General features: G+C 41.4%; 1 protein-coding gene across 2 annotated transcripts in view; it reads left to right on the top strand.

The window, feature by feature from the left end:
- The first annotated feature begins 4,292 nt into the window (after window positions 1–4,292).
- The window catches only part of ZC2HC1A (zinc finger C2HC-type containing 1A), a 43,888-nt gene continuing 21,606 nt past the window's right edge, over window positions 4,293–26,574 (top strand). The window contains exons 1-7 of one of the 2 annotated variants that reach the window (XM_083824213.1): window positions 4,516–4,761; window positions 4,870–4,933; window positions 18,805–18,878; window positions 19,508–19,624; window positions 19,860–19,995; window positions 24,605–24,753; window positions 26,119–26,215. In XM_083824213.1, coding sequence (XP_083680339.1) covers window positions 4,924–4,933; window positions 18,805–18,878; window positions 19,508–19,624; window positions 19,860–19,995; window positions 24,605–24,753; window positions 26,119–26,215 — 583 coding nt within the window. In that variant the 5' untranslated portion in view covers window positions 4,516–4,761; window positions 4,870–4,923. The other variant, XM_083824212.1, reaches the window with a different exon arrangement.

The following is a 26,574-nucleotide window of genomic DNA, read 5'->3' as shown; positions in this document are numbered from 1 at the left end:
ATCCCCAAACCACCTGAGTACATCAACACTTTGACCAGCACAAGGGTCAGAATGAAGAACTGAGAAATGATGGTCATCAGAGGACAACTGTTTTTGGTGGCAGTGGTGTTTTACTGATCATGAACATATGGCATTTCTCCAGCAGTAGACAGCCTGATGGAAAAAAATAGCTTTTCTTTTGTTGTTTGGTATCCAACTGAAGAATTACATCCCCAGATAAAGTCACAGTCCTTGGCCTCCTCTTATTACTGGCTACTTGGTTCAACAAAATATATCGAACAGTATGGCATTCCAGAATTTAAACTGCTATTTTATTGGTGTTTGGGGCATTATTACATCTCATTTGCTCTAATACTTCCAATTTAGATGCAGCTTCATACATTGAGCAATTCATGAGCAAAATCTGTTCACTCCAGCAATGCTCACCAATTTTCATTGTGGCCTCTGGTCTTGTTCTGCCTAATGTGGGAGTCCCAGAGCAAACAAAACTATAAAGAGTACTGAAAAAAAGGCTGGGCTGCTATAAAGATTGATAGCAAAATCACAATACTCCAGTTCTGTATATAAATCAGGACTATAATCCACACAAGAAGAACAAAAGGCACTCTTGTACTAATTCAATTGAGGAATTATTTTAGTAGGAGAGTAATCATTCTTGTCTGCAGTCCTCAATTAGCGTTAATTGTAAGAAAAAGCTTATTAGGAATATTTAAATTTTAAAGTCCCCCTGTGCAAGCATATCTGAATTCCCAGAAGCTAGTTTTAGTGCAAAGTGTATTAATTAAAATGCCACTTTGGGAAATCCTTCTTTATCCAATGTTCATTATTAACATGAAAGATAGTGAACAGGTTTTGATTTTCTATGAATATCTTAGTCATCGTGACAAGGATTCGAATGGTGAAGAAAGGCATTTGAAATGTTAATGAAATTCTGATCATTTTACAGGACTTAGTCCTTTTATAACACTTTTGACCAAAATGAAGGATTTGCAAAGCTTTGCAAAGATCTAGGACAATGTATTGCCAAACTCTGGATCCCAGGATTTGCACTTTCTGAAGTGACTGATGATTTTTGAGTGCTTCAGTTTAGGTGATCATCTATATTAGAATATACAGGAAACCATATTTATTCTACAGCTCCTATTGACCTGCCCAAACTATTTATAAGACTCAGTCCATTTCCTGCAGCCTTCTTTACCTGGGGTGACTGTTGCCCATATAAATTGTTCTAAGGCCCAGAATCTTATTCCCATTGCATTCTACTAAATATATTGTGATCAATATGTGCCTTTCAGATGATCATAATCTGGTTATCTCTATCACATGAGGAGCTGCGTGACAAATAGGGCTTGCACAAAAGAAAGGACTAGAGTTCCTTGTGTGACCAGTCACAAGTATCACACACAAGCGAAGAGACATCCTTGCGTACCAGTAACACACCTGGGACCTGTGCATACATTCCTCCGGTTCTTCCTCAAGAGGCCTTGACAGATTCTGATAGAAAGATCTGGTATCACAGCTTCCCTGGATTTTGAAATTCAGGACCCTTTCAAACCTCAGACTGAAATTCCCAGCCTCTTGTCACTTTTGAAAATGTTGCCTTATGCAACCAAAGATACAGAGTAAGCTGTGATTTGCATTTATGCCCACAGTTGGTAGGGAAATTGGGCCTTCATAATTTGTCACCAACTTGGGACTTCGCCCTGTTAGCAACCCCCTCTTTTATACCAACTAAAACTGAGAAACTCTCATGACTGGCCTTCTGAAAGAGACCTGAGTCTTTTTGGAAACTGAATCTGAAGCTAAGGTGGTACCTCTACACTCCTGTCTGAGCTTACCACAGTGTAACTCTCATCTCTCTTCTTTGGAGTTCCTCCTGGCATTTGTCTATGCCTAGTTTTGTCTTTGCTAGTGTTTATATTTCCACTCTTTTGATAAAGTATGAGTGAGAAAGATGTGGCTGCTGCACTTAGGGCCATGTTTACTTGGTCCTTTTCAGAGATACCAAAGATTCTGAACAGCCACTGTTCAGACTATATGACTGTCTAGAGGCAAAAATTCCTACCCTTGCTGCCCCTGCAAAACAACTGATATGGAAAAGGAACTAAATATAGATGTGGTGCCTACAAGCTTACAATAACATAGCAAATGTAACGTGAGATGCATTAGTAGAAATATTCCCAAAGAGGTAAAGAACTCTAAGTGATACAGTAAGATCACCTCTAAGGGATGGTTTAATGTGTTGATCGCACATGAATTACAAACTAATGAGAAATAGGTGAAAAAAAAAGGGTACCATGATGACTATGGAAATGGGAAGCATGGTTTATGAGGACAGCTTAGAAGAGCTCTACTTTGTTTCAGCTAAGAAGGCAAATACTGAAACAGAATGTATGCTAATTGCCTATAAATACATCAAAGAGATAAACAATGAGGAAAATATTTAAGCCAGAAACCGATGTTGGCACAAGAATGCATACTGCAAACTAACAATTAATAAATTTAGCATGGAATTTAGATAAGAAAACCTGAATATTATAGGAATGTCATTGTAGAACAGACTTGCACTTGGAGTAGTACATTTACAGTGAAATAGCAAAGGCTTGTGTTTTTTCAATACGGAACTAAGGTAAGTTTATGAAGGCATTCATGTGGCACAGTGGCAATGATAACAGAGAACCAGTTCCCATATGATCACAACCAGTTCCCATATGTTCACAACAGCTGAAAGACCCATCATCAGGAGTCTTTTAAGGTATGCTATCAATTACACAATGGATGTTCATACACCAGCCAAAGAAGCCAGGAGAATCTTTTAGCTTTGCAGTAGCATGGTCACAAGCCCACTAACTTTATAAGCCAGATCTTATTTCCTTCACTTCTCAGATGAGTGAATAATGAGTGATTATGAGATGACACAGTGGATCGATGGCACTGTGGCAGAGCAAAACTAAACAGTATGTCTGTTTCTGGTACAGGATTCAGTCTGAAGACATCTAGGCTAGGATTTGACTACTCTAATATGGGTGTTTACTATTTACTTGCCTGCATCTGAGCTAGTCACGTGACACTAATAATTGTTCACTTTGTAGTTGGTGCTGAATTAGTCAGTAAGGCTAATTTTCCTCTTGGCTGGAGCTTAGGCTGTGATTCATCTCCTCCAGAAACAGGTGTTATGTTTGGCTAGACAGATCTCGCCCTCTATCCCATAGACTGCATGAACTACAGAGACAAATCTTTATTGGCTATAATGAGAAATCTAACAATTAACTTAGCTCACCACGTTGAAGACACTTAACAATGGGTGAGCTGAAGTTACCCCCTGCCCTAACTTCTAATAAAAATAACCACAAATTTCAAAGAGAAACAAGGAATGAAACTACACCAAACACTTCTCTCATACAAAACCCTTCACTAAATCGCAAACACAAGATAAAAGTTATGCGTATGGTTTCATTATAAAGGATTTGCCTGCTGAAAGATGAAATTATCCCAGGCCTCTGCTTTTGAACTTCCAGTCCAAATATGAAAATATCATGAAAGGAAGAGACCTTCTGCAGCGCTACCATCATGGTTAGGTAACAGGCAGCTATGGCAAACTTTGGCTCATTTATGTTTTATGTCGAAGCTTTAGTAGATAATTTGCAAAAGTTAGGAGTCTGCAACATGGTGGCAAACTAGTTCCTTCTAGCAGGGCCTGTAATTTTACAAGCATGATAGATCAAAGGAAAATTTGAAATGTATTTTCAGCATGATTCTAAACTACCAAGAAAAATTGTAGCATTACTGTACTTCAAGTTTTTTGTCTCAAAGGGTGATTTAAACTCTTTGTTTATCATGGCTTACATGCTGGCTGTTTGGCATGCAGCACATGGATGTGCGTCCTGTGCTAAGGCAACGCAGAGAAGACAGCGTGGCCAAAATCTAAGGTTGTATTTAAGTTTTTATGTATTTATTTTGCTTTGAGTTGCATTCCCAGGTGTGATTGTGACAGTGGCCATGGTTTTATGGACAAGGAAATCTGTAGGGACTGACTTGTCTGGAACAACCAGAGAAATGATTGGCAAGTGTCTAAAGACAGTGGTAATTTCAGTAAGGTTTACTGTTGATTGTGCAGAAAAACTTTATTAGTTGCTCATAGCAGATTGCTACCACCAACTCAAATGAAAGATGTTAAAAATTAATTCAGAAATAAGGCTTTACAGAAAAAAAAAAAAAAATCTTGAAATGCTTTGCTGCTACATATTTGGAGATTTAAAAAATCGGGAGGAGCTAGGGAAAAACCAGCTGAGGCGTTCGGGTGCGCAATGGAGCCCTGCTGGTGTCTGTCAGCCCCGAGGGGCGGTGAGGGCCGGGCCCGCCCGCGCCGCCCGCCCAATGGCAGCGGCGGATGTTGGCGGGCCGGGCGGTGGCGGCGTTGCCACGGCAGCGGCGGCGGGGCTGGGCCGGGCCGGGCCGGGCCGGGCGTTGGTGGCCGCGGTCGGGGCTGCGCCATGGAGGGGCTGGAAGGTGAGGGGCCGCGCCGGGCGCCGGTGTTGGGGTGGCGAGCGGAAAACGGGGCGGCGGCCCCGCGCGGAGCCCGGCGGGCAGGGCCGCGCTTTGTCTCCGGCCCTGCCTCGCCGCCGCAGCCCGGCCGCGGGTGGTGTGGGAGCCCCGCTGCCCCCGGGCCGCTGCCGGGGTGCTGGGGCCCGGGAGGGCTGCGTGGAGCCCGTGCCTGCTGCCTTTTGTTTCTGCAGGCAGAGGACTGAGCTGGGTGTCAGGGTACGCTCATAATGCTGGGGAAGTGGTCAGTGCGCTAGGTGTGTGTTTGCTGGCACTGTTGGCAACTTCACGCTGTGCCGGATGAATTAAGGTGTCGTTGCTCTTCAGAGTATCCATCGGTATCGGCTTGGGATTCTAGAAGTTGCGGCTCGCCTTCAGAACATGTCAGTAGGTCTGTCGTTACTGTGCTTTACGAGCTGCTTTAGCCATATTAAAAAAAAAAGAAAAATACAGGCCTGTTCTGAGTAGCTGTCGCAAAATAGTTATTAAGGCTTCCAGGCTGTGCTTCACTAAAGGTAATTGAGTGTTTAAATAGGAGGGAGCACCAGCTAGCCTTTGTTCTGTGTCCCTTCTAGCACAGTTGGAGAACAGAGGTAATTCTCAATGAATACCTGTCTTCTTTCCTTAATAGATTTCACAGTCAGACTGTTCTTGTGGCTAGTGACTTCGTCAAGGCAATAAATCTGGGCAACATGATTTGGCATTCAAATCCAAAAAGATTCTCTCACTTAATTTACTCTTATGCCTTGCTTACTATTAACGTCTATTAATTAAATTTGAAAGACTGTCCAGTGCTTTATCAAATAATCCTTTTTTTTTTTTGTCTCTGACTGATGACAATCCCATGCTGCCTGTCCAGAAAGGGAAAGCCTGCTTTAATTTTGAGTCAGCAATGTGTTTGACTGCAGCTGGGACTGCATATCATCTGCAGCTCATCAATCAATTGGTTTGGCTGTGAGCTAGCTTAGCAAGGCCAGCTATGCCAGCTGTGTTCTATAAGCTCTGGTACCTTCATAACAGACGGTGGGAAGAAAAATGATCTACAGGTTACAGCGGAAGCCTGAAAACTTTTGTTCTTGGGGTAGAATTTCTCACTGTTCTGACTTCTGGAGCTGGTTTACATTTTCTTTGTATTTCAGTAGGCACAGGGAGTGGTAGGAGGAAGAATGTTAAATTGTAGAGCTAACTCTCATGTTTACTCTCTGATGCTTTTCTTCAAAGTACTTTCAGAAGCTAGGCTTATCAAAGTAATGTTGTTTTCCGTGATGTGGAATGTTCCTTCTGAACACTCAAGATTAATTTAAGAATAGCTCAGGTAATAATACGTTTCTAAAACTCGAGGTGACCTTTGGTTCTGAAGACTCACATCCCACCCTGTTATTCAGTGTCCTTGAGTATTAAAGTTCTTGAAACTGAGCAGTATAATTCTCTGCATCTTTGTGGGTCAGTTTGTACTTTTTTTCTTTAAACATTGACAAAACACAAAATACTTTTTTTTCTTCAAAACATGATTTGTCAATGTTGCTTGAGCTGCAGTGTACATAAGTAAACAGGGCTTTTGCACAGTTTTTCACTTTAAGCCATCTCTGATGCACATAGATTGGGCTCGAATGCAGTTTGTGTAGGGAGGCAGCCTCAAGAGAGGAAAATGAAGGCAAAGCCAATAGCAATAATGAATTATTTCACTTGGGTATCATGCTTTTGTTGTTATTGCTTTACTGGCAGTCAGCAGAACGTTGCTGGTTGCCATTTTAGATTAAGCCTGTACTTAGGAGCACACTTCCACAGTCATATTTATTGCATGTGGAAGCATGGGCTGCTCCTGAAATCTGTCTGCCTGCTCCCTGTCTTGGGTTGGGGCTTAGCAAAATGAATTCTCAGAGCTGATCTGTACAGCTGGTGCTGGCAGTTCTGAGTGTGAGGGATGTAATTACGGTGGGGGCAGGACTTGGGCTTTTGGCTGCAGCCTGCTGGCGTGTTTTTATGGCTGTGGAAGGCCCCCTCAGGCTGGAGGTGCTTGGCCTGGGCTTTCAGCCTTCCGAAGCTGGTGCGCTAATTTTCTGAAGCTCAGCAATATAGATGTGGGATCTATTTCTGATTATGCAAGCATGCTTTTAATAAGGAATAACTTTACACAGTTAATAACGTTTCTTTCCATGATGTAGAGAGTTGAATGCTTATTACTTGGATTGTGGATATGCATTGGTGACATTTAAAAGCTGATTCATATTTCTGATGTTGTGATTGCATTTTTCTTGCTGTGTGCAAGTTTAAAAGTTCAGTGAAATAGCAAAATAGGTTTCTGTGTGACTTATATGTATCTTCCCAAATTCACTTTTTTTTTTTTTTGGAGTGTGCTTTATTATTTTATCTGTACACCAGCATTGCTGTATTACTACACTGATGCTGAAAGTGAAATTTAGGATTGTGAGCTTTGTAAAAAGGAATTAGTGCACACACGTCACTACAAGTGACAAGTCTGATGTACACTTCAAAACTTAAATCTCAAGTTCCTAGTGTGACATTTGTTACTCTGTTGCCGCCTTGGTGTTTGGCTGTTTCTCGATTTCCATTTAATTTTCACCACTAAATGCTTAGAGCAGTAGGCTCTCTGTGCCTGCAAAATACAGTAAGGTGAGCTGAAAAGCCCTGTCCGGGACAGTCCAGCACGTGCTGAATGGCAGGACCGTTTTTGACGGGCCAACATGTGCTTGTGGCTGTCACTGCTGGCTGGCAGGGAAGAAGCTGTCACTGTCACACTGGCACGTTTGACTGCTCTCCAGTCTGTTGTTTTTTTTCTGGGAGGATGCCGGCAACAGCTGCTTGAGCTGACGAAATGCCTCTTCTCACACTTGTTCACAGCCCGACCCAGCGGGTCAGCACTGCTGCTGCCTAAGGAATAAAGGGCATGGGGTAGCTGTGTCCGAGGGAGAAAGTTCAGCTCCTTGTGGTAGGTAATGGCTGTGCTTGCCCAGCCCCACTGGCCTCCTCCAGCCCTCGCTGCAGCAGCTGGTGCAGGCTGGTTGTGGCTGGAAAGGGACGGGTGGCTGCTTGCTCAGGAAATAGCCTGCAGTCTCCAGCCCAGAGCTTTCCCTTGCGGGTGCCAAGCAGGGACTGCTGTGATTAAGCATTTAGTCTCTGAGCAATCTGGGTGTGCCCTGGAGGTCTGTTAAGAATAAGGCTTGCTGTACAGCACCTTCTCGCAGGAGCTGGGATCTGTGCTGAAATAGCGTTTGTCACTGGACCCTTCGCTTATCGTGGCTGACATGCCCCACCCCAAATGGTTCAGGCGTTCTGCTGTGGGGTTTTATCTGAGTAAAACCATTGGATGCAAGCACACATGCTTGCTTTCACAGAATTTCTGAAAGAGCCAATGCCCACTCTCCTTTCCTTTTTTCTTTTCTTGTCATACCGTAGGAAATTATTTCTGTTTGAAAACAAAATAATATTAAAGTGAGTTTCCTTTTCCTTTAGCGTACATCTTTGTCTTGCCTCTCTGGATGTGTACAGCAGCCTCCTTACTTTGGCAGCCATTTTCTTAAGCTGCATTTAAGAGAGCCTTCTGCCTTTTTGTTACATTTTGGCTTTTTTTTTTTTCCTCAAAGTGTGTAATCTGTCCAAAGGCAGAATTAAAATTAATTTTATGGTATGGTTCTAAAAAAAAGGCAAGTTGGAAACTACCAAAGACATTTTGAAATGTAAAACTATTATTAAGGTGTATATATATATATATATTTAAAAGGTATATATATTTTGAAGAATCTGTTAGTCTGGTAGCTATTAAAGCACAATAATAAGTATGACTTTGCATCAAACTGCTCTTTTATGCATAATTGCGCCTCTGCTGAGTGATCTAATTTTTACATTTAATATGCTGAATAACTGTGGACATGTTTACTTTTTCCAAGGCAATTATATTTTTGGTTAATGTTTGTTTTGGAGAAGAAACTGAAACAAAGTGTTTTACTTGAAGAACAGTTCTGAAAACTAAACGTAGGCTTCTGTGATAGGGGAAGTGTGTTATCAGAATATATTTCACTTTTAAAGGAAAGGAAGGAAAATGCATATACAGGAGTTCAGCTGTTTCAGATTATTGTTTCTTCAGCATCTTAGAGCTAATGGATCATATCCCTGTGCATTTTTAACTTAAATTGCAGAAACTGGCTTGATCTAGTCATTGAACTCAATGGGTTAAATAAAGTGGGAAGAAGAGTGTATTTTACCTGCACACTATGGGGTGGTTGTTATCAAAAGCTGTTGTTTCATTTCATTAAAATCTGGTTCCAGGACTATGTTCAACAGTTGATGGAGGAGAGCTTACTTTTTAAAGAAATTCCTTAAAAATAATATATTGAGTACTATTATTATTATAAATGAAGCTTATTATCAACATTATTTTTACCACATTGTGTTAGTCCGTTAACCAGGTAATACTCTGACAAACAGGCAGACTTAGATTGGGACTGTTCTGTCCAAGTGCTTTTGAGTAGTGGTAGTGTGTGCGGTTACTAGGAGCTGCTTGGAGCTGCCTTGGCGTAAGGTCAGAGCCAGAAGGCCAGTCTTTGCTGCATGCCTGCCTGCTGTCATGATGCTTGCAGCCGAACGCAGGAGGACAGCAAGCTCATGATGCCAAAATAGAACTCTTTAACCATACATTGATTTTTTTACGGGTCACGTGCTTTCTCGTGGCTAGTGGTTGATGTTAAAGCTCATTAACAGAAGACCAAATAATGTATTCAGAAGTCAAATCGATCAAATAGCGCTACTTAGTTGCCCTGAGCTTTGCTGTGTCTCCGTATGCATTACAGGGGAAGCTCTCAGAGATTTTTCTGGTTGGGTGACATGACTGAGTGCCTCTCCCAAGTGCCTGTATGTGAGCACTCAGCGTGGGGAGCGATATGGAAGGGAGGATGATGGAAGATGGGAGGAATCGGAGGTCTGCACGCAGTTACAGGGCTACGGTCTCGCTGGGATCACACGCAGGTGGTTGTGACTGCAGTGCTGCGGTGGCTGGATACGGGCTCTTCAGGAAGAACCAGTTGGATGGCAAGTGGGGAGGCTGCCTTTTATGTGGGAGAGCAGCGGAAGTACGTGGAACTTTACTGTGGGACAGATGAGGAGCCAGCTGGGAGCTTATGGATCAGGGTTAGCAGGCAGACCAATGTGGGACATGTTGTGTGTGTCTGCTACAAGCCACCTGGCCAGGAATAAGGTGAGGTCTCCTTCAGGTACCTGGAAGGAACCTCAGATTCACAGGCCTTGGCCCTCATGGGGGACTTTACCCATGCTGTTACCTGCTGGAGGGATGGCACAGCAGGGCACAAATGAGCCAGAATGCTTCTCATGTGTGTTGATGGGAACTTCCTGACCCAGCTGATCAAGGGGGTGACAAGAGGAGGCACTCCTGTGGCACTTCAGAGCCACAACAAAGGAAGTGTTTGCTCAAGATGTGAGAGCTGGGGCAGCCTTACCTGCAGGGACCATGAGGTGGTTGAATGAAGGATCCTGAGAAGAGTGAGCGGGGCAAAAAGCAGGATCACAAACCTGGACTTGAGGAGATTCTGGCCTGTTTAGGGATCAGCTTTGAAGAATCCCATGAGGGACAGTCCTAGAAAGAAGAGGATCCAGGAGAGCTGGTTGTTTTTAAGGATACTTAGTGTGACATCAGCATGTTTTCACATCAGAAGTTACACTTCATACAATGAAGGGAAGAAGGCAGGGTAGACAGAGAAGAGAGAAACATACCATGTGAGTTGTGCATGTGCTGCTATTACAACCATTCATAACTGCATGCAATTCGTTTCTCAGTCACAAAAATAACTTCTTCATAGAATCCTCCTCCAGGTTGTCACTTTGAGGCAGTGGGGCTCCCCTTGATATTATTTTCAAGGAAGTAATACAGAACTTACCATCATCAGGCTCGTGTTCAGTGCAAGAACAGCAGTTTTGACAAATATAGTGCACTTGCATTGTCAGGCTGGAAAGCTGACATAAAAACATATGAGGTACTATGAAAGCCTTACTGAAGCTTTTCAGCTTGAAGAAATTGAAGTTTTGCTGCTTTTTGTTATCTTTTGGAAGCAGAAGTGACAGGTTTACACAAGATTAGACTCCATTGTCAATACAGAATTAGATGAAGAGTTCGTCAGTCTTTCCTGTAAAATTAAGTGCAGATAGAAGTAGACAGAAGAAGAATGGTTTGCTGTTCGTTGTGGACAACCCGATTGCATAAAAACTTCGAAGTATACAAAAAGTTTGAATAGGAAGAGAGCTTACTATGATTTCCTCTTGCTTTCTCTAACTCTTCCCACAAACTAGTGAATGGCATAGACTACGAAGGATTGGCTTGGTGGGATAAATCATTCCCATCAAACGGTCTTCAGCAAGATATTGCAAGTACTGCCCATTGTTAAGCAGTTTGATGTCCTTTTCTTTCACTTTTACCTCAGAATTAACTTTATCAAAATACCAAAAATTTGCAGAACTAACATCCTGTTTTTTCATTTTTTTCTACTTTTGTACATTAATCTTTTAATTATTCAATGCTCATTAAAATTTGTGTACTAAGCTAAGCTGTTCAGACAAGTGTTTCACTATCTGTATCACGGCATCAGTATTTTTTTTGGGGTGAGTCTTGTTTATGCTATTTATCATCGGTCTTCTCCATGATGAATGCTGTTAGTTACTGTGTTGATTAAAAAATATAACCCAGTCAGTGCTGATTAGTGGACATAGGTTGGAGAATGACAGCGTAGATGCTGTGGCTTGAAGATGCAGTTCCTCAGTTACTGAGGGGAGTATGTGCACTGAAACTTTTTTTGTACCTGAAGTATACAGAACTAAGTGGAAAAAATGACTTGCTTTTGGAGATGGGATGGGAGTTGCGCTAAAAGTAATAAATGAAATTTTGAAGAAAAATTTGGCAAGCACTCTTTGACTACTAACTTTCAGTGGTTGTAGACCACTTGGGTTTGAGTAGGTGATCTCAAAGCTGGAATTGTGCTGGAGTGTTTCTGCAAGTTTGGACGCAGTGAGGCTTGGTGTTCTGATCATCACAGTTGTCTGACCAAAGACGTTTAGTACTGCCATTGCTGCAGATAAATTAAAGGTTTTGAAGGATAGTCAAACAGTTTTCACATGACAAAATGCTGTTATTAAGGCTAAGTGCTGCTTTAATCTTTGCAGCCTTGTTTCTTTGGAGCATTCTGCGTTTGGTATCTAAGTGCAGACATGACATGGGAACAAAGAGCTTTCCAAAAGAGAAAGCTGTAACAAAACTTCCTTCAATCGCAGTTCAGCAGTACTGAAGGCTTCTGTTCCTTCTAGGTGTGGAGTCTGTTTACACAACTGCTTAAATCTAAAACGTGACAGTCGGAGCTAGCATTATGCTAGCTTTGACTGTATCAGCATATTTCCCCACAGCCCTATATGTGTGACTGGACAGTGACCATATTCAAAAGGAAAGTGTGCAGTGACTTCTCCACGAGCAGGTAGGAAAAAAGTTTACTCAGCATTGTACTCAGCGATTAGCTGATGGAGGCAAGGCTCTGAAAAGGACAGTTTAGAAATACAGGTAATAAGAGTCTGAGAATTAAGCAAAGAGTGTTGGTAATAAAACTCCCAGTCAGTTTGTTTAATTTGGACAGCCAGCATCTTAGTAAGTTGAACTCTCTTTTTAAGAGCTGGTTTCAGGCAGACAGTAGGAGAGTAGGGTATAAAGCTGTATATCATAGTGCTGGCATCACTTCAACAAAAATACTTCTTCTGTTGGTATAGACATAACCATTCTGAACCTAATTCTCTTCTCCCGAAGTGTGTTTATCTAAACAGTAATAATTATGTCCTTCTCTAAGTTAACTGAATTTATTCATGTTTAACACCAGCATGTAAACTGCTGGTGATAAGTGATATTACAAATAGGGAAAAGGAAAGGGAAATGTAGCTGCTGAGTCTTGGGTCTTCTGTGGTTGTGTAATCAAAATAAGAGCAATCCCTGCATTGTTGCTGGAAAGTAGCCATGGCAGGAGAGATTTCCAGTGCACAGCCATGAAGCTGGCTAGTGAATTCCTGGTTCATCTTCAGGGTTGTCTTGCTAGTACAACTAGGAGGAAGCATGAAGTACCAGAAGAGTAAGCTAGTGCTCCTTAACAGATTTGTCGCATGTGTGATTTATCCTCATTTGGGAGGCTTATATGCACTGAGGAGTGGCATATCAGGAAAATAGTTCCTTAAAGACTGCTAAATTCAGCCATCCACTGCTAAATTTTCAGTTGCTGCTTTAGAAAATACATTACTGAAGTTATTTGTGATGTCAATGCAACCTGTTTCTTTTAACTTTTCATTAGGGAGATGAAAAAAAAAAGAGATCTGATCTTCTCCTAGAAACCCCAAAGTTTTCAGCTATAAATTTTTTGTTTTTGTTTACTACTTTTTCATTTTATCAGGCTAATCACTCAGAACAAGATTTTTTTTTTCTTACTGTTTTTTTTTGTCGTAGTTGTGCTGGAAAACTATGGCCAAAATAATTAATGAAAAAGATCATAGAACCATAGAATCATTAAGGTTGGAAGAGACCTTCAAGATCATCTGGTCCAACCATCACCCTGCTACCAATGTCACCCTCTAAACCATGTCCCTAAGTGTCAGGTCCAACCTTTCCTTGAACACCCTCAGGGACAGTGACTCCACCACCTCCCTGGGCAACCCGTCCCAATGCCTGACTGCTCTTTCTGAGAAGAAATGTCTCCTAATTTCTAACCTGAACCTTCCCTGGCACAACGTGAGGCCATTCCCTCTAGTCCTATCACTAGTTACCTGTGAGAAGAGGCTGACCCCCAGCTCCCCACACCTTCCTTTCAGGTAGTTGTGGAGAGCAGTAAGGTCTCCCCTGAGCCTTCTCTTCTCCAGACTAAACAACCCCAGTTCCCTCAGCCACTCCTCACAGGACTTGTGCTCCAGGCCCTTCACCAGCTTCGTAGCCCTTCTCTGGACACCTTCCAGAGCCTCGACGTCCTTGTAGTGAGGGGCCTGAAACTGAACCCAGCACTCGAGGTGCGGCCTCACCAGAGCTGAGTACAGGGGAATGATCACCTCCCTGATCCTGCTGGCCAGACTATTCCTGATACAAGCCAGGATGCCGTTGGCCTTCTTGGCCACCTGGGCACACTGCTGGTTCATGTTCATGTGAGCATTGACCAACATCCCCAGATCCTTTTTCTCTGCCCAGCTTTCCAACCACTCTCCCCCAAGCCTGTAGCATTGCATGGGGTTGTTGGGGCCAAAGTGCAGGACGGGGTATTTAGCCCTGTTGAACGTCATCCCATTGGCATCTGCACATCCATCCAACCTGTACAGATCCCTCTGCAGGGACTTCTTACCCTGTGGTAGATTGACACTTCCCTCCATCTTGGTGTCATCTGCAAACTTATTGAGGGTGCACTCAATTTCTTCATTCAAGTCATCAATAGAGATTTTAAAGAGGGTGGGCCCCAACACTGACCTCTGGGGATCGCCACTGGTGATTGCTCACCAGATGGATTTCACTCTATTCGCTTTGGGCCTGGCCGTCCAGGCAGTTTTTAACCCAGCAAAGAGTGTACCTGTCCAAGCCGTGGGCTGCCAGCTTCTCCAGGAGAATACTGTGTGAGACCGTGACAAAGGCTTTGCTGAAGTCTAGGCAGACTACACCAACAGGCCTTCCCTCATCCACCAGGCGGGTCACCCAGTCTTAGAAGGGGATGGGGTTGGTGAGGCAGGACTTGCCCTTCATGAACCCATGCTGACTGGGCCTGATCTCGCAGGGGTCCCACATACATTACATGATTGCGTTCAGGGTGACCTGTTCCATCACCTTTCCTGGCACCAAGGTCAGGCTGATCGGCCTGTAGTTCCCCGGCTCCTCCTTATGACCCTTCCTATAGATGGGCGTCACATTAGTATGTCTCCAGTCATCTGGGACCTCTCCGGATGACCATGACCGCTGATAGACAATGGAAAGTGGCCCAGCAATCACATCTGCCAGCTCCCTCAGCACCTTTGGGTGGATCCCATCTGGCTTCATGGACTTGTGATGGTCCAGGTGGAGCAGCAAGTCTCTAACTGTTTCCACCTGAACTGTGGGGGGGTTCTTTTGTTCCTTGTCCCAGACTTCCAGGTCGGGAGGCTGAGTACCCCGAGGATAAGTGGTCTGGCTAGTAAAGACATGCAAAGAAGGCGTTAAGAACCTCAACCTTTTCCTTATCCTCAGTAGTCATGTTCCCTGTCTGCATCCAGTAAAGAATGAAGATTCTCCTTGGCCCTCCTCTTTCCATTAATTAATTATAAAAACATTTTTTGTTATCCTTGACCATAGGGGCCAGGTTGAGCTTGTGCTGGGCTTTGGCCGTCCTGATTTTTTTTTCTCTTTCTGGGACTGCATCTCTGTCTACCCACACCGAGGAGGGCTGCCACTTACCTTCCTGCTTCTGGTCTTCTTCCTGCCACACGAGCTGGCTGTCAGAGGGCCTAGAAGCTAGGTGGTGGGCCAGCTGTAGGGGTCCAGTTTTATAGGGCCCGGAGCAAAAGCGGGGCAGTGGTGGGCACTGTGACCTCAGCAAGCCTCTGTGATGCGTGGCCAAAGGCAGCTGCGTTGGGAGCGGCCTGGAAGATGCACTTGTGGAAGAAGGAGGAGGGTTAGGGGGGGCTGAGGGCCCCTTTTCTGGGGCTGGCTCCCCTGGGCCATTTGGCTTGCCAGAGAGAAAGGCTGCCCCTCAGCCACAGGGACTGACCTCCACCTCCCATCCTGTGCCCTGGGTTTATTTTTAAGACTGGCTTTGAGGTAATTTCATTCTATTCTTTATGTAAAAGAACAGAAGCAAGATGCATCTTCAGACCTAATTCCCGTGTGCTTTCTGGTGTAAGCAGGTAGGTGCACACGGAAGTTACCATGTACCAAAATGGCTGTTTTGCAATAAAAATAATAATAATAAAGAATAGGATGGTACCTACCACACAGTGCTACTTGTAATAACAGAAAATTATTCAGATACAGAAACTCGGTCCTAATACAAGAAATTGGCCATCCGTAGTTGCTTACACGCTACTGTTTTGAATCATCATAGAACCATAGAATCATTAAGGTTAGAAGAGACCTTCAAGATCATCTTGTCCAACCATCACCCTACTACCGATATCACCCACTAAACCATGTCCCTAAATGCCAGATTATCCTCTTTATTTAGTTATTGGAAATACTAACTTTTAACATTACTGAAAAAATGTTAAGCATTTTTCTCTCCTTTATTTTGTTCATTTATGTCACTTGTTACTTACATAGCTTCTGCATAACAAGTATACAGACTGACTGCATTAGGTATCTTACATGAATGTCTTCAAGGAAAAAAAAAAGTTCCCCACCAACTCTTTTCCTACTTTAACAATTTCAATCCCATGTTTTGTTTTAAAATTACCAGGTTTCTTGTTGGTGTAGCTCACCTCTCTGTAAGGGAAGACTTGGAGCCCAGGAGAGAGAAATGTTAAGATTTTATGGTGGTGGTGGTGTTGTTGTTGTTGTTTTTTTACTTTAAAGAAGAGGAAATTGAGAAAGGAATGAAGGTGTGCAGATCTAAAGGACTGTGGGCTTCCCATTTTCAGTACAGCTTCAACTTTTTTTTAAAGTAACTTCCTTTTGGTTTTGGGTCAGTGATCTGTATTATGGGGAGGAAAGGTGTGGCAGTAGCAACATCTCCTGGCAAATATGATCTTGCCTGGCAGCAGCGACAGAGGGTTAGGAATGCCTCAGGGAAGTACAGCCCTGTAACTGTAGCTGCACGGAGCGCTAACTTGCTTTTGTTACTATGTGTTGGTATGTGGTGTGTACATACTGCTAGAGCAGTAAGCATCTATCAAGTCACAGAATGGCCGAAGTCAGAAGGGACCTTTGAAGATCATCTTGTCCAACCCCCCTGCCAAGCAGGATCACCTAGAGCACTACTTTCTTTCTTTTTTTCTTTTTCTTTTTTCCTATGGGGAATTTAAATGCAAACCTGAATTCCAGAGTTCAGTGAATAGAAGAAGGGGGTGGAAAAGCCATTCTTCATTTACTAAGGCAGATATTTGTAAGAATTCTTTCAAATTCTTAATCTTGTACTATGCACCTGATTTTAAGATCACTACTTGTGATTTATTTCAGCTAATTTATTAAAGTCACAAATGGCATCACTTTATATTTCCCTGAAATACATCTCTTACTGGTAATTTCTTCAAAGCTGAGAATTAAATTAGAATAATGTGATAAAAGAAAGTTCTGCTTTTTCTTTTTAACAAGACTTTGCAGTGATGTCTGCTAGCATTATTAAGAGTGCTGAGAACTGTGAAGAATAAAGCAGTGAAAAAAACATAATCTGTGCATACCTTGTATTTTTTGATTGGGAAAATTGAAGAAAGCCCACGACATCACAACTTCACCCTTGAAAAAAAAAAAAAAAAAGATGAGGGCAGGTTCCAGCCATCTGAACTATGCACGAGCAGCTTGCATGTTGTTACTTGTGACTAATGTTGTGCTCAGGCTTGAGATTTTTACAGAAAGAGGCTTATGGAAAAAAAATCAGACATGATTATTTAAAATAGAGAGGGAAAAAAATTAAAAAGTTCCCATTAAGTGTTGCTAACATGCAAACGTAAGTCAGATGCAAGAACAGAAGAAAATCAAGATTTATCTGCAATATCTTCTCTTTCCTACTTTCCCCTTACTTGTGTGCATGCAAATACACTTGCATTTAGATGACAGAAAAGGAAGTTTAATTATGACTTCAGCTTTAGGACTCAAAATTGCTCAGTGCAGCCCTCCTATGGTATGATAAGAGTCTATTCATGTCTACATGGAGAAGGTGTATAAATAATGAAAACATGGTATGAACAGAAATGTGTAAAATTGCAGAATGCATTTTGTATCATTTGTAGTTCTTAAAACTTGTAGTATATTGATACATCATGCATGTTTACATACTGATAATGTATTTCATTTGAGTAATTGAAAAAGACAGGAATAGGTTTAACAGTTCTGTATTGGTACCAGAAATCTCATTCAATTTTAACCTTCAAATTTGGGGAAAAAATGTATTTTTGGGGAACCAAGGCTGCCTGAATGTGCATTTGCTTGCCTTGAACCATTTTGTTAGGTTTTCTTTTTTTTTTTTAGGATTGGTCCTACAGTTAATTGGCAAGTATGTATGTTTAGTTGGAAAATGGTTTTCCACTGAGGAATTGGGAACAAAACTTTGATCAAACTTTTGAACTTTCCTATGTTCTTAACTTTTAGTTTCAAGCGTTAGTTTGCCTGAAGTACAAGTCAATTGAAAGTGCTTCTATTTTAATTGAAAGTGCTTCTGTTTTCCCAGTATAAACAGAGGGAGCTGTATCATCTGCAGATGTCAATTTCTTCCTCTGTACTCAGTCTAACCAGTCTTAAACTTGATCCAAATTTACTGCCTCTTGATAGATGTATACACATGGTATAAAAATATTTCTACAGCTCTTTTACAGTACTAAATATAGTAGATACCTGTCATTTGGAAACTGCAGTTTTTCATCTCTTACACAATTCCATTGCTTAATGCATACTATATGAACATACCTGCTTGCCCAGACTTGGATACTTTGGCTTGTTAGTCTTTTATCTGTTTCTATTAACCAGTTGTATGTCAAGTATAATGTTTACATTTTTGTACCAGTGCTTGAATTGCCACTTCTGAAATGCTTATGTAAACTGTCAGTAATAACCTGTATAAAGTGGATTGTAAAAAGAGCCTTCAGGAATTTTTCTTTCGAAGAGCAAGTGGAATAGTTTAACTTAATAGAGAGAAATAAGTGATGGGATGTGGCTTCCATTTGATGCTGTAACAGGTGCTTCTCTTTCAAAGAACCAGGAATACCCAGTATCATTGCTCTCCATGTCCGTTTGAGCTGTCAGTACGACATACAGTGAATCAGTCATATGCATGCTGATATGCAGGCATCTCTTTAAAAGTGCAGAGTGTCATGTTGTAAATCATCAGACTTCGTGCCGGCTTGTTACTGGGCCTGACTGCTTCGAAAAGTATGTAAGGACTTGCATATTGGCTTTTCATTTCTGATCTGCACAGCCTCTGTGTGGTTCAAAGAATGCATACTTTTACAGTGACAGCTGTTGTTACTGTGAAGCGTATGAGGTTAGCAATCTAGGAAGAATTTTTTTTTACTGCAAATTTAAACAGTCTTACAGAAGTATGCTTTTTTTTTTTTAAGGTGAGGTTACAGTGCAGACTGGAGATCTGTTGCCATGTAGGATTTGTGGAAGGACTTTCTTTCCAGCAGCACTGGTAAGTAGTATGAATACCGTTGACTTCCAGGTCTGATAAGTTAACAAGAGTTAAGTAATGGTTAGTATAGCTAAATAAAGTAGATCTAGATGTTTGTTTTTTCAAATACTTAAGAATTCCAACCATCTCAGTTTTGAAGTTCCTTAAAAGAAGGTGAATTTTATTTCGGCATCCTGTCATGTTCTGAAAATTCGGGTCCTTCTAAAAGCGTCTGCTCTGGTGCCACAGAATTATTCCTTTTCTCTGCAAACGTAAGCCTGAGCATCATGCTATCTTATCTAGTAACTGAAGTGTTCTGCTGGCCATCTTCAGAATGCCCTCCTCTTCCGTCTCAATAGAAGTTAAATTGACCTTAATGTCAATGTGAATTTCAGACACTGATCTGTCTTGACCCTCAAATGCAAATGCTGCCTACCTACCATCAGTTTTTTATTTGCAAGGAACAAGTACAGGTGCCTCCCTTTTTTTCTTCCTCAGCTCCTGAGTTTTTGTGATCATGTATATGCATTTGTGAATTCCTGTAGTTCTGTTCAAAAAGTAATGGTTGGCATAAGTATTTGAGTGAAAGCAGTCTGATTGTACTCATCAGGAGAAAATTCTGCATTTTCCTGTATTTCTTCTGCTTGTAGAAAAAGCATGGACCAATTTGCCAAAAAACTTCTGCAAAGAAAAGGAAGACATTTGATTCCAGCCGACAGAGAGCAGAAGGAACTGACATTCCCACAGTAAAACCTCTTAAGCCACGGGTATGTTACTCTGCATATGTAAACTACTCTGGTGGTTTACTCTGCATATGAACATTTTAGGCAAAATATGTATGCTTCGTAGTAAGGTTTGTTTCTGCTGCCAATTTGTGATAAATTAGATCAACTAGGATCTGGAAGAAATGTAACCATAATATTGTGTATTAAAATAAGGGATGTACCTAGCATAAAGTAAGAGCTTCAAACATATAAAGCTCTTTCTTTTTTGGCTTCTTAGCCAGAACCTCCCAAAAAACCATCCAACTGGAGACGAAAGCACGAGGAGTTCATAGCAACTATACGAGCAGCCAAAGGACTTAATCTTAAAGATGGTGGAAAACTCCCTCCACCACCTCCGCCATCATATGACCCTGGTATGTAAAACAAATGAGTTTCTTAAAGACTTGTTTGTAATTTAAACAATTTGTAAAAATTTGAATTAAAAAGTAATTTTTTTGGAACACAATATTCATGAGTTCATAAAGATTATTGTATGATTATCCCTAAGCAGATGCTGTCTTGTGACTGGCTAGCATCCTTTGTAGTTTTCAATGCCTGTGACTTTGTTTTCAATGCAATGAAAGTTGTGTCCAATGTGCAGCTTGCCACTGTGTTATAAACCACTAGGCTGGACAAATTCTTTCAGCACCATATTTCTACCTCCTGTAGTGGATCTGCTTAGGAAGAGCAGACTATTTTTTTAATTGGCCACTGATTCTGGACACCTACAACCTTTGTTTTGTAGGAACGCACATGTTGACAGCCTAGAGTGTAGTCTCTTCCATTTCTTGCTAGATTCAAATTTATTTTTGTGTATGCACCTTGTGCAGTGAACTGCTCTAGAGCACGTGACCCTTAGTCATGTGTTGGGGGATACTTGCATTTAGGGTGTGTGAGATCTGGAGCTTGTATTAGCAAGTGAGTGACAGTCCTTGAGTAGCCTCAGAACTGAGGTTAGGTAAAGCGTTGAAGCAGTCTGGTGTCATTGGGAAGGAAGTACACTTTTCAGTGAACTTCTGTGATGTGATAATAGGGTGGAGAATATATTCCTTCTTGTCATAAGAGCTAAACAATTTGAACAGCTCAGTGGTTATTTTCAGAAAGATTGGGAAAAAACAGACACAATCATCTACTTGCTTCTGGCTGCTCATGGTCAAGTAAGGATTTAAGTATTCCCCACCTTGCTTCTCCGCTGGAAGTGAGTTAGTCCCGATATTAGGATTGTAATTGTGCATTCATAGTTAGAAGTGAAAAGTCATAATATTCAGTACGCTAAGAAACATGCCTAATCATGGAAAAAAATTACATTAATAAACTAGTTGTATGGATTCTGAATTACAAGCAGAGAAACACAGAACTAAATCTACCCTGTAAAAGTCACTGAAATTGTGCTCCATTAGCTCCAGTCTGTAAGAGACTGCAAGCGAGTTTGAAGTGAAGAAAGTAGCCCTGTTCAATCTGCTTGAAAGAATGTGAGGATGTAATGGGAAGAGAAAGATATTTCACCTCTGTTTCTCTCCTTCTGTTTTACTTTCCCAAGCTGAGTTTTATTGTCTGTAGCCTCCTGGTTTCATCCTGCTGCAGTGGGTAAGACTTAGGAAAAGGAAACCAGGAATGAAGAGAAGATGCATTAATTAATCAGTGGACTCCTTCCCACAAATAGAAGAAAAAGAGCAAGGGTAGCTACAGTTGCTTCTTCTTTTCCACTTTACATGCAGGAGGAAATGGGAATTACATGGGGTATCATGGAGTATATCCATCCTCTTCTACTCAGCTCTTTCTTTGGCATGTCTATTTCTTAGTAGCTGCTAGACTTTTTTCCTTTTGAAGGAGAAAGTTCTGTATTAATACTTCTTAACTGTTTGCTTTGAGTTTGGAAAAAAAAAAAAAAAGGCAGTGTTGCTTGTTCTTTGATCTCCTGTTCCACATTTTCATAGAATCATAGAATGGCTCGGGTTAGAAGGGACCTTAGAGATCATCTAGTTCCAACCCCTCTGCCATGGGCTGGGATGCCACCCACTAGACCAGGTTGCCCAGGGCATTGTCCAACCTGGTCTTGTAAACTTCCATGGATGGTGCATCCATAGCTTCTCTGGGCAACCTGTTCCAGTGGCTCACCACCTTCTGAGTGAAGAATTTCCTCCTAGCATCTAATCTAAATCTCCCCTCTTTTAATTTAAAACCATTCCTCTTTGTCCTATCACTATCTGTATGTGTAAAAAGTCTCTTTCCATCTTTTTTATAAGCCCCCTTTAAGTACCGAAAGGCTGCAATGAGGTCTCCCCGGAGTCTTTTCTTCAGGTTGAACGTCCCCAGCTCTCAGCCTTTTTTACCAGAGAGGTGCTCCAGCCCTCTGATCATCTTCGTGACTCTTCTCTGGACCTGTTCTAACAGATCCACATCCTTCTTGTGCTGGGGGCCGCAAGCTTGGATGCCCCAAGTGGGGCTTCACAAAGGCATAGCAGCGGAGGATGATCACCTCCCTTGACCTGCTGGCTGCTCCTTGTTGATGCACCTCAGGAAGCAGTTGGACTTCTGGGCTGCAAGCGCATGCTGCTGACTCATCATGTTGAGCTTTTTGTCCGCCAGAACCTCCAAGTCCTTCTCCATACTCTGCAGTGCTGCTTTCAATGAGTTCTTCTCCCAGGCTCTACTTACATCTGGGATTGCCCCGACCCAGGTGCAGCACCTTGCACTTGGACTTGTTGAAACTCATGTGGTTCATGTGGGCCCACTTCTCAAGCTTGTCTAAGTTCCTTTGGATGGCATCCCTTCCTTCTGTTGTATCAAGTGCATCACTCAGCTTGGTCTCTCCTGCAAACTTGCTGAGGGTACATTCGATCCCACTGACATTGTCATTAATAAAGATACTGAACAACATCAGTCCCAAGATAGACCCCTGAGGGACACTAGTGGTCACTAGCCTCCACCTGGACATAGAGCCATTGTCTGCAACTCTGTGGATGAAGCCATCCAGCCAATTCCATATCCATCAGATGGTCCACCCTTCAAGTCCATCTCCCTCCAAACTGGAGATCAGGATTTCACATGGGACTGTGTCAAAGGCCTTACAGAAGTCCAGGTAGATGACATCAGTTGGTCTTCCTGTGTTGACTGATGCAGTTACTCCATCAGAGAAGGCCACCCAGTTGGATTTTCTTTAGAAATAGTGCAGAATAGCCTGAAGATGATGAGAAGGTTCTGAAGTCAGCGCTATTTACATTGAACTTGGCTGTGTTATGTATACTGCTTGTTTTTAATCTGATTAGTTTGTATTGTATAAAGCTTATATTGAATCTTAACAGTTCTTTTGTACCAACTGTATTGTCTGGTCCTGGGCAAACTCCTCCAGGTGTCCATGCTTGAGCAGGGGGGTTGAACCAGATGATCTTCAGAGATAGCTTTCATTCTCAACCATTCTGCAACTGTGATAGCCAGGTGGCTGTCTGGTGCTAAGCATTTTACAAAGGATGAACATAAAATCCCTCATACTTAAGAGTACATGTTAATCCTTTATTGTCTGATCTATTTACTTTAGTGGGCTTTGGAGGTCTTCGGTTGGAATTGAGCCATGCCCTAGTTAGAAATGGCCTTTTTCATGATTTAGGGGCTTCCGTAGTTGCTTGCTTCATGGATTTCTTATTCCTTTTTTTTTTTTCTTCTCTGTCTGGGGCCTGTCATAGTTTGATCATGGTTATTAATTCTGTTGCTTCTGACTTTCCATCTGTTAAGGTGTAGTTTGTATTTGAGTATTCTGACAGTAGTGGAGTTTATGTAAAAATAAACAATTGCTGTTATCACATGAGATCCCCATGCCATCACTTCTGTGAAGGATTTCTGTGTTCTTCCTGTGGCCTTTGCTCTCCCTTCTTGAGTCACTATTCATAGTTTGCCAGCCATTAAACATTGGACCTATTTGAAATTTTGTTTATTGTAAGGGCTAACTATTTAAACTAGATCAGCTGTATTTGGAGTAGTAACGTAATCTCAATCTTATTTTGGATGGTATAATATCTAATTCATTCTGGAGGCAATGACGAGTCTTTGTTTTCTTTAATACACTTGTAAAATCACCTGGGAACATACTAATTTAAACTGCTGTGCTCGTGTCTAGCTCTTCCAAAGTTGATGTTTATGGTTTAGAATACTGTATTCTGAGGAATTCAACATTCATATCTCTAGGCACTAAAACATCTGTCTGAAACTGCAGCCCAAACACTTTACTGTTGATGGGCAGCGTATTTTAAGGGGTATATTTCCAAGAAGTAGATGAGGGATCTTTTAGGATTTTAAATACTTAGCCTTTCTTTTTTTTTTTCTTTTTTCCCAATGTTAGTATTTCCTGCAGGCATTACTGTTCATAGTGTGACTAAATTTATCTTGGAAAAAATAATGCAGACACTAATTATCCTATCTCCTAATTTTCGCTGTGTTTTCTTTGATTCATGTTATCTTGTTATCAGGTTATATTTCTGGTTCTATTCATTTATTTTTAAATGGTCATTTCCAGTATTTCAGTTGGTATTACTCAGTTCTTTCAAAATTGCCAGAGGAAAGGGAATTTGTTGTCTTTAGCTTATCTGTATGGGAAAGATTTCAATGTACTTTCATATCTTGAACAAACTGAACTGTATTTGTGATTCTTTATTAAACCTCTTCTCTACTTTCTGCCAGCTAAATTCCCAGCCATGTTGATCTACCTCTTTGGTCACCTTCCCTGCTGAGTAGCATCTCTCAAACTATTTCTGATTTCAGATAAGTTTTTTCTGATTCCCCACCACTCTTCTCCTTCTTATCCATCAACCTTGTGTGTTACATGTGGACAATAATCTTTTCCCTAGTAATCTGTGTTTCATTTTCAGATTTAAGAGACGCTGATTTTCTCTGGGCTGGGGCTGGTCTTTAAAAGACTTTAAAACACTTTGTTTTTTAAATAACACTTGTTAAAATGCATTATTAATGTTAGACTTTTATGTTTTTAAGATTACATTCAGTGTCCATATTGTCAGAGGAGATTTAATGAAAATGCAGCTGACAGACACATCAATTTCTGTAAGGAACAAGCAGCACGTATTACTAATAAGGGGAAACTGGCAGCTGATACCAAAGGGAAGCTTCCTACTAGAACACAGGTGAACAGAAACATTTTTCTTAAATTGTAATTTGCATTGGATATAAAATCAAACTTGTTTAATATTTTGTTGCCCTTAAATTAACCATTTTATTCTGTAATGTTATTGTTTTAGACACTAAAATATTATTTTATTAGAACCTAAGCGTGGAAGAGGTTTTCGGTCTCTTATGAGAGTTGCAACTGGAGATTTGTAAATCAGATGGCAGCAGCTGAGAAGCCAAAAACAGTCATAGATGTAATTTGGAGATTTGTGAAAATGACAGATAAGGGTAGTAGCAGGAAGTGTAAATGTAGTTTTTGTTGACAGTTTAATTTCTGTTGTGCAAGTCTTCTGAATCCAGTTCAAGGCTGTTGCTTAAGTGGACAAATAAAAATCGTAGAATCATTAAGGTTGGAAAAGGCCTTCAGGATTATCTGGTCCAACCGTCTACCTACCACCAATATCACCCACTAAACCGTGTCCCAAAGTACGACATCCAACCCTTTCCTTAAACACCCCCAGGGACGGTGACTCCACCACCTCCCTGGGCAACCCATCCCAATGCCTGACTGCTCTTTCTGAGAAGAAATGTCTCCTCATTTCCAACCTGAACCTCCCCTGGCATAACTTGAGGCCATTCCCTCTAGTCCTATCACTAGTTACCTGTGAGAAGAGGCCGACCCCCAGCTCCCCACACCTTCCTTTCAGGTAGTTGTAGAGAGCAATAAGGTCTCTCCTGAGTTTTCTCTTCTCCAGACTAAACAAATAAAGGTACAGCATTATTATATTTTTGTTTAAATAGAGGTTTAGAGAAGTCAAGCAAATCAGGGTAAGAACTGCAATAGTTAAGTTGTGATTAAAACAAATGAAGAATTAAAGCGTGTGTCTTCATTTGGTGGTGAAACTTTTTCTGAAATCTTTGAAGAGTAAACAGACACAAGCAGTTAGTCTGGTGATTCTTGCACTTTATTCTGAAGCACGTTGGACTGGCTGAGAGCACACATGAGAGTAGGATTTAAAAGGCAAAAATGATTTTGCCCTTGAATATTCTTTTTAAAATTACCAGGTTATGAGGTGGTAATGTTAAGCTTGTGAGATATGAATGGAAAAAAATAAAAGCAGTAGAAAAGTGGAAAAAACACAAAACATGCAGTTAAACGAAAAAAACCAAAACCAGTAAGTTGGACAATCTTTCCTACTAGTATCATTTCTTTATAAGAAAGAAGACCAGCAGAAACTGCTTGTGTGACCCCTGTACCAGAAACAAGTTAGTTACTAAGTAATCATAGTTTGTTTTCCCTTCCTGCCTGAGATAACTACCTATCATGTTACATAGATAGTTTGATTTAATTGCTTAAATTTCTAGGCTGTATTTTGTTACAGTACAAGCCTGCTGCAGTTAAGAAGACGCCTTCTGCAGGATCAACACCATCATCATCACGCTTACCACAGCCAAGTGGTGTTAGCAAAACAGGTGTAGGTAAGAAATTAATGTTAGCAATTTTGCATTTCTTTTCTAAATACTAGTTATCAAACTATGTAGTAAAAATAGTATAATAGCTGGAAGGATTTCTGCAGTGTTGCTCAGTGATTTAAATTGAAGGAGTAAAAAATTCACAGGAGGAGCTTAGTGTTTCATGAGAGGAGAAGATGGCTTCTGTTTTTCCAGATACAATTTTTAAATCAATGTTTTTTGTAACCTGATTTTTTTTTAACTACTTATACGATGTCTATCACAGAATGCTTTGGGTTGGAATGGACCATAAAGACCATCTAGTTCCAACTCCCATGCCATGGGCAGGGACACTTCCCACTAGACCAGGTTGCCCAAAGCCCCAT

Source organism: Anser anser, assembly GCF_964211835.1.
Source record: "Anser anser genome assembly, chromosome: 2".
Classification (NCBI taxonomy): domain Eukaryota; kingdom Metazoa; phylum Chordata; class Aves; order Anseriformes; family Anatidae; genus Anser; species Anser anser.
The sequence above is the reverse complement of the archived record's forward strand: the minus strand, read 5'-3'. Positions and strand labels throughout refer to the sequence as shown.